Raw genomic sequence first — 16,391 nt, forward strand, 5'->3', positions numbered from 1 at the left:
TCAAGTACAACTTATGGTGCACATTTATTTTTAATATTGGCAATAAATTTTTAAATATCAAGATTTTTAGACCAATAGGCACCTTTGGCACATTTTAAAGTAAAATATTGAGCAGGGTATGTGGTATTCCCAGCAGTTGGGAAGCTGAGGCTAGAGTTACCATAAGCAAGCCAGACTGCACTATATAGCAAGCCAAGGCTAGCCTGGGCTACACAGCCAGGCCCTGTCTCAGAAAATAAAATAACTGTATTATGAATAGACCTTGTTGATTCTGAAACTCTAAGCGTTCATTAACTAGATAAACATGCAACTCTTAACTAGTGACTACCATTTACTGGTCTGCTGACTTCAGAAGATGACGGTCTGACTTCCAGACAGCCAATTCCTATCACACTACGCTGGTATCTCATCATCAGTTTAAAAACTATGAAAAAGAAATTAGAAAAATTTGGAAATCACTAGCAGCTTTTGTAAAAGATAAGGCTAAAGATGAGTTTTTTAAAATGTAAAAGCTAACTACAGATTTCATTACAAGCGACCTGTGCCAGCTGTGGGCTGTACCTACCTATCCCCAGCGAGCCCACTCTCGCCAAAGAGGCAGCTGCACACTGACCTGGCACACTGCTCACGGACTTTAACTACACACACAAACACTTTGTTGAAAGAACACCACAGGATACATCTACACGGCACAGGCTAGAACTATCTCTGGCTGGAGTATGTACAACTATGGAGGAAGAACAACAGCCTTTCTTCCTGCGAGGCTAGAAAGGGAACATCTGGTTAAATGCTGTTTACAAGGGTATTTACAAGTAATCCCTAAAAGGCTACTCTAACTACTACTTAGATCAAGATTACTATCAATCAAGAAAGTACAAGTATTTAATCCAGAAGAATATGGTCCCATCAATTTGAGCATTTTCCATGAAAATGTTCAGTGTTGCTTAACTAGTGATCTACTTACAAAGCATTTACAAGTCACCTTTGCTTTTCCCAACCTTGCAATCTGCAGCGTACAGATGCTTACGTGGCGAAATAGACAAAGATGTTATACTGTCTATCATACAATTACATTAGCAATAGAAACATCACTTCTATACACATAGGAAGAAAATTCCTAAATCAAAATAATAATAATAATAATAGTAGTAATAATAATAATAATAATAATAATAATAATCTTACTACACTATTCCGAGGAAAAGGTGAGGGGACTCACTATAGCAGCGTTTCACAACTGCAGCCACGAAACTCTCATGTTTCATGACGTAACACAAACACATAGAAACCCTGAATTACCCTAGAACCTACCAATATGTTCTACTAAAATAAAAATACTATATACAAGAAACCTAACATGCAAATACTCTGAGCGCACAGCTGGCTTCTAAGAAAGCATGCTCTAAGAGATCACCTGATGCCCTAACGCACTCGGAAACTACTTTTGGCACTTACCAACTAGGCTTCCTGTTATTACAGGATGGCTAATGATCAGCAGTGAGTTACGTATTCCCTATCGTTAGCTTATACTTTTAGTACTTTTTAATTGCCTAATCAACTAGTTAGTAAAATTTACTAATTTCTGATGACAATAATTTGTTACTATGTTTCTTCTACACTTAGGGATAAAGGTATTTAATGTTTCCTTAGTCCTTTCCTCAGTGTTCAATGGTTACGCTGGCTCTGTGAACTCTACTGAGGACGGGCATAATGGGCTGTGCTTCACGCTGCAGTTTTTCTTTTAAATGTAGAGGAAGTCTTGGTTTAGTAACCAACAGGGGCAAAGGAGACACACTTGGTGGTTAAAATCCACCCCATTCCACATTGAGACATGCTTTCATGTATGTAGCCCAGGTTGGCCTCAAATTTACCATGGAGCCTAGGTAAACTTTGAAGTCCTGATCCTCTGCCTCTACCTCCCACGTGCTGATCCATGTCCAACGTTTCCTCATTTAGTCTCATATTGTAAAGCAGGTATTCTCAGACTACTTGTCATCTAGATTTTTTGGTCAAAAAATATTATTCTGTCTTTTGGTGAATAGACAGAATAAGACTTTAGCCTCTCATTAAGTGTAAAAGCCATTTGCTTAGAAGAGATCATTGAAGTTAAAAATGAAGTTAAGATGGCCATGGAAGCAGATGGTGGTGTACACTTGTAATATCAGCAACTAGGGAGGGGAGGTCCCCGGAAGATCTCCATCTTCCAGGTGGATCTCTGAGTTCTAGGCCCTCAGAACTCGGGTATTATCTATACGATTGTTCACTGGTTGGTTAAAGTATATTCCAAGTGTTTTGCAGTGTCAGGTTGTAGGTTGCTCTGAAATAATTTCTATAAGCTTCCACAATCTTACTAGGATTAAGGCACTATAACACATCACAGCTAGGTTACATAAAGTTAGTAACAATCACACAAAACAAGAGCTGGTTTAAATACTCCATTTAAAAGCTATAGTCCTTACTGTCCAGTCAGTTGGTCAGAAAGGCTTCAAAAGTCCAGGGGTAGCACAAGGAGAAGGGTCACTTTACTTATGTATCGTGTTCAGCATAAACCAGGACAACCCTGGTAACAGAACTGTGATGACCTCTTTACTCAACTCAGCTGTCCCAGGTGACATCCCTTCGGGTGGATTACATGACTTTTCTTCAGAGTGAACCTTTCTGTTAGTGTTTCTTCAAAGACTTACATGAAAATTGTAACCAATTAACTGAATTTTGAATTGCCATTCACAATAAGTTTACAGTCAAAGAACCTAAACATGGAACTGGACTCATTCCTCCCGAGTGTGTAGATAGAACGCAAAACCTTTCTTTCACATCATGGCAACCCTTACACAGACATTCAAGATGAAAACCCTCAGGTCTCCAATCAACTTCAAGACCCATTTCTCTGTCAGTCATTTCTGCTCAGTGTTTTAGTATTTTCAATACCCACTACTGCTCAACCAAGAAGAACTTTCTGCATTCTGTGTGCGGCCACACTGGCCTCATCTTCTGAGTCAGACTCACTCTGGGATGTGGAGCTGTGTGAGGCAGAGCTGCAGGGGGAGGAGCACTCTGGAGAACACAGATAGTGCATGAGGGGGAGGCGGTACTTCCCACAGAAGTCCACAAACTTAATCTGTCTGACACAACAGTCAAAATAGACTCCTGGAGGGAAGAAGAATACAAGAAGTCAGTACGCGTCGAGAACCACAGTTTTTTAAACCCTTTTCCAGCACTCTGGAGATGTATTACATATAAACTTTCCTCAAGAATCTTAAGAAGTATTAGAGCAGTTCTTTCTAAGAGCACAGCATAGAGACATATTGGGAGATCTTCCCGGTGGCAATATGATTGCTAAGTGAATGCCAGGAAGGCCAGAGAGATGGCTCAACAGATAAAGGTGCTTCTGCCAACCCCGACAACCAGAGTTTGATCCCTAGAATCTACAAGGGGAGGAGGAAAGATTTGTTTGCTGTGATATAACTTATTCCTATTCTCAATCACTTCTTGTTTTCTAAAACAAGAAAAAAGGCAAGACAATGTATCCGAAAGCAGCCAGCCGAGAAAGGCCAGGATCCTGTTAATTTAGCAGATTTTCTCTGGGTTACTTGGGGGAGCCAGTATCTGATAGATTATAAGATGTGTAAAGTGCCCTATTCTACACCCCCTCCTCAGTTGCTAGCACTGTCCTACAGTTAGAGACTAAAACACACTTCCTTCAATACTGATTAGGGAGTAACTACCATACAAGAATTTGCAGAAAGGAAATAGCTATTAGTATCCATTCTTATCTTTTGAGAAACCAAAGTCACTTATAGCCAGGGCACGTCCATAAAATTCTAGCTTAGCTGTGAACTCCTGATCTTCTTGCCTCTACCACCTCCAAGGGTTTAGGATTAACACACATGTACCATGACTGGGAGAACAAAACCAACAGAACAGAATGTCACCTTATATTTAAGCTCTAAGCCTCCATGCTGCAAGCTGATGATCTCATTCAGCGCACACAGAGTCAGGTACACTCTGGTAAACTAAAACTGGAAATTCCCTGGTTCGGTTCTTAACTGCACTGCTGAGCTATGACTCTTCAGTGAGGCAGAGCCACAGTTAGAGTAGGGGGAAGCAAAGGCTGTGTTGCGAGACTCTAGCTGAACCTTTAAAACATATTTCTCTAGCATACGAAGTCCATTCCTATGGCTACAGTACAACCAAACTAGACAGACTGTGGCACAGTCTCTCTGAAGAGCAATCTCGAACTTCACATCTAAGTTTCCCAACTATCGTCTATCATATGATGGACCAAATATTCAAGAATTCATTCATTCACAAAGACAGGCTCTCACTATGCAGTCCTGGCCTGCCTGAACTCTCTGTGTACACTATGTTGATCTCCTGCTCATTGAGCTCATGTGCCTGTGCCTCCTGAACACTGGGAATAAAGGCATGTGCCACCCGGCCTGGCTCCCCATAGCATCTTATAGTTTACTGCTTATAATAAATCCTAGTAACCATGTTAGCTTCCTGTGAAATTCTCATCTCTAAATGTTCAAACTCAGGGTTGGGGATTTAGCTCAGTGGTAGAGCGCTTGCCTAGGAAGCGCAAGGCCCTGGGTTCGGTCCCCAGCTCCGAAAAAAAGAACCAGAAAAAAAAAAAATGTTCAAAGTCTACAAAGAGGAAGTGTCTTATAAATGTCATTATTTTTAACTTACAGTTCAATAAGGAACCTGGGGTGCTGGAGTAGGGAAGCATGTAAAATGACTGGTTTTATTTTACTGATGGTATCTGAAATTTTAAACTAATAATTTTTAAGGCATTCCTAAGATAACAGCTCTTTGGAATACTAAAGAAGTCCATTAAAAAACAAAACAAAACAAAAAACCAAACAGTTCAGAGAAGAGAATGAGGCACATTTCCAGAAGAGGATGGATTCTGGGCATAGGAGGTTTCATCGGGACTCCCTGGTGTGAATGCTACCTCTTACAAGTCTCCACACCCTAGTTTCAACAGTGCCCTGCCATCACCTAAGCTGCTTCAGGATGAGGCCTGCAGAGGGAAGGCTTAGCACACTCACTAACCAGCATGCACCCTGCTGAGAGAAGGCTCCTCTTTACATGCAGTCTTTTTATCTTATAACAATCTCAGAGAAATTTAATTTTTTCTCTCTTTACCTGTATACTATCTCAAGACAAGACTTCCTGAAACACACCTTACCCTAGCTTTGATATTATTATGCAACATTTTCTTGGTGCTAACATTTGTCTTTACCCCAGTACCTTACTTAAAAGCAGTATTCTTCTTCAAATGCTCTAACTGTGAATCCTGAAACACAGATTTAAAGTGGCTGCCAGAAATGGGCAGCACTCTCATACGCTCACCACATAGCCACTGCTCCTATACGTCTGTAAGCATGCCCTAATGCAGTGGTTCTCCACCTTCATAATGCTGTGACCTTTAATACAGGTCCTCATGGTATGGTGACCCCAACATAAGGTCATTTTTACTGCTACTTCAGAACTGTAACTTTACGAGTTGTAATGGAAATATCTAATATGCAATCCCTGTGGGTGAAAGCACTGCCCTAGTGGTTCCTGATACAATGAATAGTGAGCCTTCACATAAACATGGAAGACAGCCAACCATTTTAAAACTGTTCTTAAAAATTAAGACTTTATTTCTTTGTGTTTCCTTTCATTTTACCATCTTACTTTTATCATAATGTTCCAAGACAAAATGAAATTTCCAGGTGAAAGTTCCTTGTATTTAAAGCTAAAATTAATGTGAAAATAGTTTTTAAGGAAGAAGGAAGCTGAGGGGACAGAGCATCTTACTTTCTATTAACTGCCTTTCAGTGAGAGAAGCCTTTAATTAAAACACAACATCAATATTTAAAAATAGCTAAACGAGTGAAAAAGGCCAGATCAACTTACCACCGCACTTTGGGTTTGGACAATTGCTGGCAGAGCCCAAGTATCTAAGAAGATTCCCAGGAAGATCATAGGGAGTGTAAGAAATACTTCGGATCTTAATGGTCCTTGCAGCTAATTCCAGAAGAGTTGGAGGGTCATACGTTAAATCTCTAACAAAACGGACCACCAATGGGTTTCCTCGTAAACTCAACTCTTCCAGGTGAATAAGATTGAGGATCTCTCGAGGCAGGTACGTCAGCAAGTTATTGTGTAGACTGAGGGATCGAAGCGAATGCAGCCTAGAGTGAACGCCATGCAGAAACCAAAGGTCATGGATGAGTAACACAGTAGACGTTATACTTACATACATTTCTATATGTACAAACATGTCTGTGTAAACACAGGGTCTGAACTTCCCATATGAATTAACAGGATTAAGGTCAATAAATGAAAAATCAAGTATCTAGAACCAGCTCAGGATACAGTTTTAAAAATGCCATCAAAGACTATCCCCCTGGGACCTCAAGAGTCCTGAAAACATTTACAAAGTATTTTGGGTCCTAGCTGAGATAAACAATAGATTTAAAGACACTAGAGGGAATATTATATTACTTATACAATAAAAAGATTTTACATACACTATGAATAATGATCCTTTTCATTACAAAGCCACATCAGGGCAGGAATGCTTATGATCAAATACAAACTGTCAAGTTCCACAAGACCCAAGGAAAGCCATGCCAAATTACTACTCTATTTTCTCTCTCGTTCCCTGAAGCCCTTTCTTTCCAGTAACAAGAAGAAAACTGAATGGTTGGACCAATCAATAAAGCCTGTGCCTTGCAGGCACAAGGACTCAAGTTCATTTGTGAAAATGCCAGCTTAATTAAAAAAAAAAAAGTCAGGTGTGGTGCACACTTGTCCCCCCACACTGAGGGGCAGTTCCCTGGGGCCCTGGCCAGCCGGTTTAGCCTCCTGGTAAACTCCAGGCCAACGAGACACCTCCTCCCCCATCTCAAGGAAGCGAATGGAGCCTAGGTCATGTTCACATGCAAGTGAACACAAGCATGCGCACTTGCACCTACCTGGGTGTGCACACACTCAGAGCTGAGCAAACATTTTGAGGAATAAACCAGAGCACTTAACTGTAAACTATTCAGCTCATAATGAGCTGCAGAGCTGTTAATGCCAACTTTTTTTGAGACTTCCTATTTTTCTTTTCCATTTAAACTGAGGTCTTACTTGTAGTCCAAGTTGGTCTTGAACTTAAGGTTTTCCTGTTTCACCTCCCTAGTGCTGAGATTACTGGAAGAGTCTTAATTCCTTTCAGCGGTTCCTAAGCACAGATGTCTGTTGCTATGGCCGACTACTCACTGTGAGAGCTGAGGAGGCACACTTTGGATCTTGTTGTCACACAACACCAAGTAATTCAGAGAAGGCAGATTTGCTAATTCTGGTGGGATTTCTTTAATGAAGTTTCCTCCAAGGTATAAACATTCTAAACTGCAAAAGCAAATTTAAAAAAGGTAAATAAACACAGGCTGGTCAAGAGAGTCCATTGTCTCTACTAGAGTAAACGCAGTTCATCCACTCACTCACCAAATGTCTTACTCAGGATCTGCGATGTGCCAGGCGTATCCCGGAAAGAGAATGCAATCCCCAGGGAGCTTATACCATATCTTGTCAGACAAGACACTGCATGCCCGTGAGATAATTCCTATTTTGGATACTAGTATAGCAGCCTACTCTCCCCTCTTAAAGCCGTTGTTTTATTTTACTTGTGTGGTTTGCTCCACCTCACACCATACTCCTTGCCAATACTTTAATTTAAAAACAAAACAAAACATCTGACGGTGTGAAAAAGGTACCAATCTGTGCTTTCTATCTACAGATCTGTAGTTTGCTAAACAGTGAAATTTAGTCTCAGCTTTCTGTGTTCCTGGTCACTTAAGATCCTCAAAGCATCTCATGTCTAGACCATTTGCCAGTTTTCTCAAGGGTTAGACAATTTCCATCACTTTGGCGAAAGCTTTGCTGTTAAGTATGTGTTCTGCATAGCTTTGTTTCTTTGTGGCCTACTTGTGTTTTTATATGTATTAAAAGCATTCAAGCTGGCTTTGTAAAAGGACCAATTCAAAAGCTTTGGCCTGTCATTTACCTTCTTACTGGATGCTAGTCTCCTTTATAACCACACTGTTCTCTTCAGGTTTCTGTCAGTTCTGTTGCTGTGATTTGCTCCCTATCTACAACAGTTACACTGCAGACACAGTCAAGCTCCTGACCCTAGACCTTCCAGTTGGAGTGTTACTTAACTCTTATGAAGCATGTCTCTTTGTCCCTTTAAGTCCATTTTGCTTTAAAATCCCCTTCCCAGATCATCAATGTGCTCCAGCTTTTGTTGTTACTGTTAGCATTTGTTACTAGCACTGAGCTGTTATGGTCATCTGTGGGGCCCCCTCCCATGTGTTCACTGTGAGCTTGTTCCCAGCTGGTGGAAGCAGGTCACTAGTGGCAGGCTGCTGAAGGGTAATGCTCAGTCCCTGGTTCTCGCCATCTACCATGTAATAACCAACCTCTGCCACACATTCCTCCTTCAGCTGAGCTGCTTCTCATGCCTTCCCACCACAGGAACTGACTGTCAGTTCTTTCCTCAAGTCACTTCAGTCAGGAATTTTGTTACTGTGAAACAAAAACATCAAGGCAACTACTAAGCAATTAACAGGCAGGTGGGATTCGAGTAGAAAAGCTCTCAGGCAATCAGGGAGCAGAGCGAACCAGGGACTGGGTACCACCTTCAAAGCCCCATTCAGGTTTTAGATGGGGCAATACAAGATTTCATCATGATACTCAGAATAGGCTGCAACTTAAAAGTTACAAAATATTTATTTCTAGAATTTTACATGTAATATTTCTGGGCCACAGTTGATTGTACGTAATTGAAACCCAGTAAAGACATATCATTAGTTGGTGTGGGAGACTACTGTACATTTTTTCTAAGATTTTTAACTGAATTTTCGTAAGTGTCCATTTTAAAACTTTTCATTGAAAAGTTCCTTTCTTGCCTTCTGAGTCAGGCAACACATTAAGTCGTTTACTGGTGGCTCCCTATCACAGACATTCCCACAGATATAATTACTCTGCCTTTTATAAGCTCACCTTCTGTGTTTGCTATGTGGTGATTTTAACAGTGTATCAATGGTATTCTTTCTATTTCTGATTCTGTAAAGCTTTTCAAGTAGTGTCCACTATCCCCTTTAACCAGTTAGACAAAAATGCTTTTCCCTTCTTCAGTTTAACAAAGTATATTGAATATAATTTTATACATATATACATGCTCCAAACTATGTGTTTAAAGAAAAATGGAATTAAAGTGAAAAAGGATGGCACAGATGCAGAAAACATGCATGCACACGCAGACAAAAAAAAAAAAAGGCTTCTTGAAGTAACATCCCTGTATTGTCATTTATCTTCAAATGCTATCTCCTTAAACAAGATTCAAAAGTAGTTACAGAAAGGATTTAGTTCATTTTATACTTCTAGTTAACAGTCCATCACTAACTAAGGGAAGTCAGTGAAAGAATCTGGAGACAGGAACTGAAGTAGAAGCCTTGGAGGGAGGAATGCTGCTTATTGGCTTGCTCTGTCTGCGTGCACTCACTCACTTGCGCATGTGCTCGCTCTCTCTCTCTCTCTCTCTCTCTCTCTCTCTCTCTCTCTCTCTCTCAGTAGGCTGATATTCTGACATTTATTAAAACAATGCTATGGTTTAGTAGAAACAGAAAAGAACCAATTCAGCTTGCTTTCTTGCTTTCTTAATAGCACCCAAGACGACCAGCCCCAGAGGTGGCATTACCCACAGAGAGCGGGGCCCTCCCACATCAATCATCAATTAAGAAAATGGAGGACAGGATAGTCTTGTGAAAACATTTTCTCAATTGAGATTCCTCTTCCCAAATGATTCTATCTGTGCCAAGTTGTAATAAAACTGGGCAGCAGAATAGCCCAGCACACCAGGAAAGGAGGTCAAGACGGTTTACTTCTTTTTGAGTTGTGATCAGTGGGGTCCCAGAGACCCCTAAATATTACAGGCTATTGACAGTGCTTTTGGTTATCCTCCAGATCTCGATGCTAAGACTAAATTGCTGAAGACACTATGTATATGAACCATAAACGACAGAGAGATCAAATGGGTCTTGATCAGAAGGCTTCCTCTCTATTGGCTAGCTGGAAGGTGCTATGTACGGTAGCAGAGAAGAGCAGTCTCACCTAGCACTGAACCTTCCAGGTCACAGCAAATGGTCTGAGCTTGAGTACCCCACAGACGCAATAGTGGCATGGCTGCTACAGAGTAACCAACCATGTTCTGACTGGATGTAAGGCCTCTTCCATAAAATGGAACCCATAATGGGGCAAAAAACCCTGTGGGTATGTCATAGACACTAGGGGAGAACGATTATTATTCTACTAAATGGATTAGTATTAAAAGGACTGACTTACTGCTTATAAACAAACCAGGGCTTCTCTCAATCAAATCAGTTTCTACTCTTTGAAGGAAATAGAATTAACACAGAGACCCACAATTGGTTGACATGCAGGGAATAAAAGACCCTAAGAGGAGTGTTAAGCCCTAAATTGGATATCCATGTCACATACACACCTCCAAGGCTTAGGACTCTTCAAGAGTAGGTAGAGTCAGAGATGGTGGATAATGTCAAGGAATCAGTATTTTCTAGACAGAAGAGGATCACTGCACATACAAATTCACAGCAATTGTGAAAACAGGTAAAAGACCTGTGGAAGCTCAATCCACACAAAATCCCAGCATGGAGTGGAAGAGGTGGATTCAAAGTCCTACCATTAACTGGGTTATTATGTAGGCATTTGATAGCTACCGGGATGGGGAGAGTCTGTTTCCTTTAATCGGTCAACCATACTCCAGAGCAGGCCCAACAACCAGGTGGAGCCAGGCAACACAGTATGAACTTGGTGGGTTTAAAAGAGAAAAGAAAATGAGAGAGAACTTGGAAGTTGGGTGGGTACAGAGGTGGGAGTGGACCTGGGAGGGAGGAAGGGAGACCATTATCAAAATACATTATATGAAGTTAAAGGAGGTCAACACAGGGCCACTGACATCCACGAATCCACTCTGTGACTGTAATGGGGAAGGAGTTACTTAATGCTCAGCACATCCTTCTACTGATCTTGTTGAGTTATGTCTTCCCCAGGCTATCACTGCAGTTTAGCGTTAACCTTCAGGGATCAATTCTTAGCTTTCATCACGATCCTCTTTTCTTTGATAACCACGTTAAAAAGACACCAAGAAAAGGTCACCAAAAAAAGAAGACATCGAAGGGGGAAAACATGGGAAAAGGATTCACGAAACACATTTGGCTCAGATTTAGTCTCCGAAAATCATCCTGGATGCCATACAACCCACTTACTCCAAGTTTGCTGCTCAGGGAGTAATAAATTAATCTCTTACTCAAGCAGTTTCTGAGCTACGAAGGGATAAAACCCAGTTCATTAGAAGAGATGTTGAAGTGTGAACTACTCTACCATTCAGCACTGTACAACAAAAATAAGCTTGGCTGCACAGAAGCCAAAAACATACGTTTATTTGCTGATGAATCCTATATGAACAGAATTTATATTCATAATGGCCTGATTTAGATCAGGGGAATGAAGTCAATCATAAAAATAAACAAGAGTTCCAGCATCCACTTACTTGTTATTTTTTTGGAAGTCTTTTTTTTTTAATTTAAAATTTTGCCACTAAGGGAAGGGTCATTAAGTAGAGTGCACAGAGCTCATCTAAGACCTCCAGGAGGCCCGGAGAGACCAGGGGTGCATGCAACCAAGATGTATTCTTCTTCACGGAATGCTGCCAATGGAGGGGAGTTTCTGTGGCACATATATGCTGTGTACCTTTTAAAAACTGCTCTTCTCACTGTTCTTTACAAGGACAGAATCTTCTTCATGTGCCAAAACACTGGACGTGGCTCAAGCAGTGGCTCTCGCCTCGCGTGTGGAAGGTCATGCAGTCCACCCTTAGCACCAGGAAGGGAGGGGAGGAGCAGAGCCGCACACTACAGCATACACTACATGACAGGCTGGGTAAGTTACACAGATTTTGGAAGAACATGATGTTCAAGAGGGTTCAAGTGACTGTAACAGCACCTCTCCATTTCCCACCATTAACGATCATTTCAGAATAGTCAGCAGTCTTTGAGAACTGAATCACTGAACTCTCTCACTGTGGCCATGATCTGGCCTCAAGCAACTCATTCACATGAAATCTCAGCTTCCTCATCCTTGAAAAGAAGGAAATGAACTAGGTCATGGTCAAAGCTGCTTCTTTCTCTCGGAGTACAATTCTGCAATGAGCCTGTTGGCCTGTACCCAAATAGAATCTAAACCTTTGTGATTCCTGTTAGTACAGAAATAAAGCACAGGGCTGAACAACAACAAAATCAGGATGCAAAAAGTCTCATAATATATCAAGTCACAGACACAGTGACTAACAGCCTGGAGTAGCTGTTATCAGTACAGAAATCAGGTCAACCAGGTGACAATGGCCTGATCCATTCCTCCGAATCCCCTATGCCCCAGAGCAGAGCCTAGACACTCGAGTCCTAGCTGGCCACTATGGAAAATTCTTTGATTTGGCATCAGAGACCCCAGAATTCAAATCCAGTGCTACTACTTAATGGGTTTGTGATCTTGAGACCTCATTTCTCTGAGCCTTTGTTTCTTCCTCTAAAAATGGAGAGTGTCTCATCTTAGAATCATAGAGAACGTTGGCACATCTAAGACAGGGCCAACCCACTGCATATTTTTAAGTTTTTAAGTGGAATTGTGCTTACTTCTCTTTCCATGTGATGGAGACAATACTCTCCAGGGGTTCCTCTTAATATACTGGGATTGAAATAAAAACTACATGTTAAAATTAGAGGAAGCAGGGGTTGGGGATTTAGCTCAGTGGTAGAGCGCTTGCCTAGCAAGTGCAAGGCCCTGGGTTCAGTCCCCAGCTCCGAAAAAAAGAAAAGAAAAAAAAATTAGAGGAAGCAAAGCCTGTCCAGTGAACATAAACCCCCTTAACCGTCCCACACCCTACATTTCCTAGCACTCCTGTTGTAGGTTACCATCATTCCTAGTCTACCACAATGGCCTCCTAACCAGCCCCCAAATGCCCTCATCTTCAGACCCTCGCCACTCCACAGGAACAAGACAAGTGTGCACTCAGAATGCAATGCACACTATGGAAGCCCTCAAAATGGGATGCCCTGAGTGGCCCCGGAGTTTCTTCTGCCACCTTCCAGGGCAGTGCTCATCTTTGATCAGTTAGGAATTACTCTCCTCCTAGCCCCTGGGCTTTCACATTCACTCTTCTGCTTACTGGGGTCGGTCCGACGGCTCACACCTAACCTTCACTGTTACTTCCTTCAAATAAATCAGATGGCACTGACTCAAGGACCCAAACAGGTCAAACCCCTGTTGTTCTGTCTCAGGGTACTAGCCTCAGAGCTTAGGAAAATGTCGGACACACCAAGCACTCTGTAAACATCTACGGAGGAGCAAATTAGGGGACACTGTGTCCAGAGGCCTCATTTGGCAAACAGGAAGTGCTAAGTGGCCAGCGGAAGGAAGGATGAGATGTGAAGAAAAGGTCTTATTTCCAATCAATGTTTTCCCTGTGAACTCGAAGGTTCTTTCTAGCTCCACATTCTTTTATCTTGGCTAATCCAATAAAGGAGCTGAAACTATTTAACAAGTGGAAGATAGTTTCTTGTTGTTTTACTTCCCACTCCCCTGCAGGACACCTTAGGGCACTTCTATTACCCTTTTCTGTACCTCCCTACTCCAGTACACTCTACATTACTGACTAAGCTTAGAAGAGGTAGACAGTTCCTGTAAAGAAGGAACTATATTCAATAACATAAATACAATGGAGGGGCGTGTGACATACAGAGGAAGTACAGTTTGGCGTTAATTGTCCTGGGAACAGTTAAAAAAGGGGGGGGGGACAGAAAAGACTCCTAAGATAAGATTTTGAAATGTGAATAGTTCCTCAGGGTCAAAGGAAGGGCAGCATGAAGAGGTTTTGCCCGACCCCACCCAATACAAGGACAAGGGCTGCTTTCTATAAAAGGGGGGAGTGCAAGGCTCACTAACTCCACAAATGGTACTTTGGCTACGGCTAAAAGGGGCTAACTGGAAATAGAATAAAAACCAAGTAGGCCAGAGCACTTCCTACGCCACGTTAAATGCCACTTTGATGCAAACGCGTGCAAAGCCACGGAAGACTTCCCAGTAAGAAATCGCCCACCTCTGTTACTGGGCGCCCACTTGGCTCCCTCACTAGACTCAAGAAATAAGGCGAAGTCTTTTTTTTTTTTTTCCTATTCTTTTTTTCGGAGCTGGGGACCGAACCCAGGGCCAGCACTCTACCACTGAGCCAAATCCCCAACCCCAAGGCGAAGTCTTAATAAGGCTTAGTGGCGCATGTTTTTAGTCGCAGAATTTGGGAGGTAGAGGCAGGCGGATCTCTGTGGGTTCGAGGCTACCCTGGCCCTGGTCTACACAATGAGTTCCAGAGTTCATTGGGGGCGAGTGGCGGGGGTGGGGGTACAGGTAGGGGTGCGGCGAAAATGCCTCAAAGACCTGCATAGGCCAAACACAACCCAAAGGCCACCACCCACTCAACCTTAGACGCTAAGCGGCGATGGCTCGCCAGTAGCACCCCCTCCTCCGCCCTTCAACACGGTGCCACGGAGCTCGGGCCACCGCCCGGCTCCCCAACCCCCCCTCCCAATCCCGTCTCGCAGCCACTCACCTCTGCAAGTTCTCGATCTCGGCGGGGATGCTCTGCAGCTGGTTGCCTCCCAGGCTGAGGGTCTGAAGCGCGCGCAGCTCCAGCAGCGAGGCCGGCAGCTCCTGGAAGCAGTTGCCGCTGAGGTTGAGTACCTGGAGGCTGCGGCAGAGCGGCGACTGGCCCAGGCCCTTGGGCAGCGAGCCCGGGCCGCCGAGCCGGTTGTTCCTGGCCAGCAGCGTGCGCAGGCCGCTCAGCGTCAGCAGCTCGGGTCCCAGCGCCGTGAGCGCGTTGCCGCTCACGTCCAGGAGCTGGAGGTGTGGGAAGCCGCTGCCCAGCGCCCGTGGCAGCGACGTCAGACGGTTATACGGCAGCAGCAGCCGCAGCAGCGCCTCCCGTGAGCCGCGCCGCTCCTCCGCGCGCGCCTCCAGCTCCGACTCCAGCGCCTCGGCCGACACGCTGAGGCGGGACCAGTTGAGTTCGGCCTCCCCGAGCGCGGCCTCCTCCATCCCGCCGGACCCCAGGCCGCTAGCCGAGGCGGCGCGCCCCGGAACCTGAAGCGAGCGCCGCGTCGGAAGTGGCGCGGGGCGGCCCGGCCCGGGCGCTCACCCCGCGGGGTGGCCGAGTCACGCGATGTCCAGCGCGGGGTGCGCGCGCCGCTCGGGGGCAGGCTCCTCCTCACGTGGCGCGCGGCGCGGCCTGCGCAGCGGAGGCCTGGTGCTCACTGGATAGTCTGAGGGAGCTAGGCTCGCCCGGGCGTCGCGGACCTCACGTAGCGAGCCGGAAGCCTGAGGCTCCCCAGAGCGGGCCGCTCGCTTTTTATATTCGGGTGCCCCATGGCCTTGGCCGCCAGAGTAAACAGCTCCGGGGCTGATGATCCGGCCCGAAGGCCGACGCGTCACGGGGCGCCGCCTCCTTTGTTCTCACTTGAGACAGGGCCCCCATTTCTGCCGGATCCAGAGAGAGCAGCCATGACTGGAACGTAGCCCGAGAATTTAAGTCTGCAGGAGAGCGGACTGGTGACCCACGCCCCTAGTCCCCACTCCGAAATGTTGAAGTGTACTGAGTTTGAGGCCAGCCTGACCTATATAGCGAGTACCAGGCTAACCAGGGCTACAAGGGAAAGAACAAAGGCCTCTTCGAAGCTAAAGCCAAAGGCAGAGAGATTGCAGTCGCCCCATCTGGAAAACTTGCTTAAAGTTTTCCTTCCCTTCCTTACTTGCCCTTTGTCTTTTAAAGTAGTAGCACTGTCTACAGAGCAAGTTCCAGGATAGCCACAGCTATGCAGAGAAACTTGTCTCAAAAAACCAAAATAACAAAAGCAATGTGTGTCGAATAAGAACTTTGCTCACATCCATTACAGAATCACTCCTGTGGGCTTTGGTCTCTCGTGGGAGCAGATAGAGGAGGTCCCTTGATTTGAGCTAGTTTACACTGAGCTCAGATGGAGAAAGCATTCAGAGAGTCCTAGATAGAATTTAACTGGGAAATTCTTGACTCTGGCCCTAATTCACTAATTCCAGTAGATGTATTTTCATCCTGATCCCATTTCAATTTCAACCTTTTCTGAGATTACATTTTGTAATTTTAAAGTCATTAATGGAAATGAGAGAACTACTTAGCGTTTCTTACTGAGCTTAAGTACAAGAAAGTCACAAGGTTATGTGGTAACCAGTGGGATTAAATTGCTTTT

The 16,391-nt window shown here is 44.0% G+C and overlaps 1 protein-coding gene across 1 annotated transcript; it reads right to left on the reverse strand.

The window, feature by feature from the left end:
* Positions 1–2,938: 2,938 nt before the first annotated feature.
* On the reverse strand, positions 2,939–15,261 carry Lrrc58 (leucine rich repeat containing 58). Its single transcript, NM_001195558.1, has 4 exons — positions 14,723–15,261; positions 7,264–7,392; positions 5,911–6,188; positions 2,939–3,147 (listed from the first exon to the last, which is right to left on the reverse strand). The coding sequence occupies exons 1-4, from the start codon at positions 15,205–15,207 to the stop codon at positions 2,939–2,941; spliced, it is 1,101 nt and encodes a 366-aa protein (NP_001182487.1). The 5' UTR covers positions 15,208–15,261.
* Positions 15,262–16,391: the final 1,130 nt, after the last annotated feature.

Source organism: Rattus norvegicus, chromosome 11 (genome assembly GCF_036323735.1).
Source record: "Rattus norvegicus strain BN/NHsdMcwi chromosome 11, GRCr8, whole genome shotgun sequence".
NCBI lineage: Eukaryota > Metazoa > Chordata > Mammalia > Rodentia > Muridae > Rattus > Rattus norvegicus.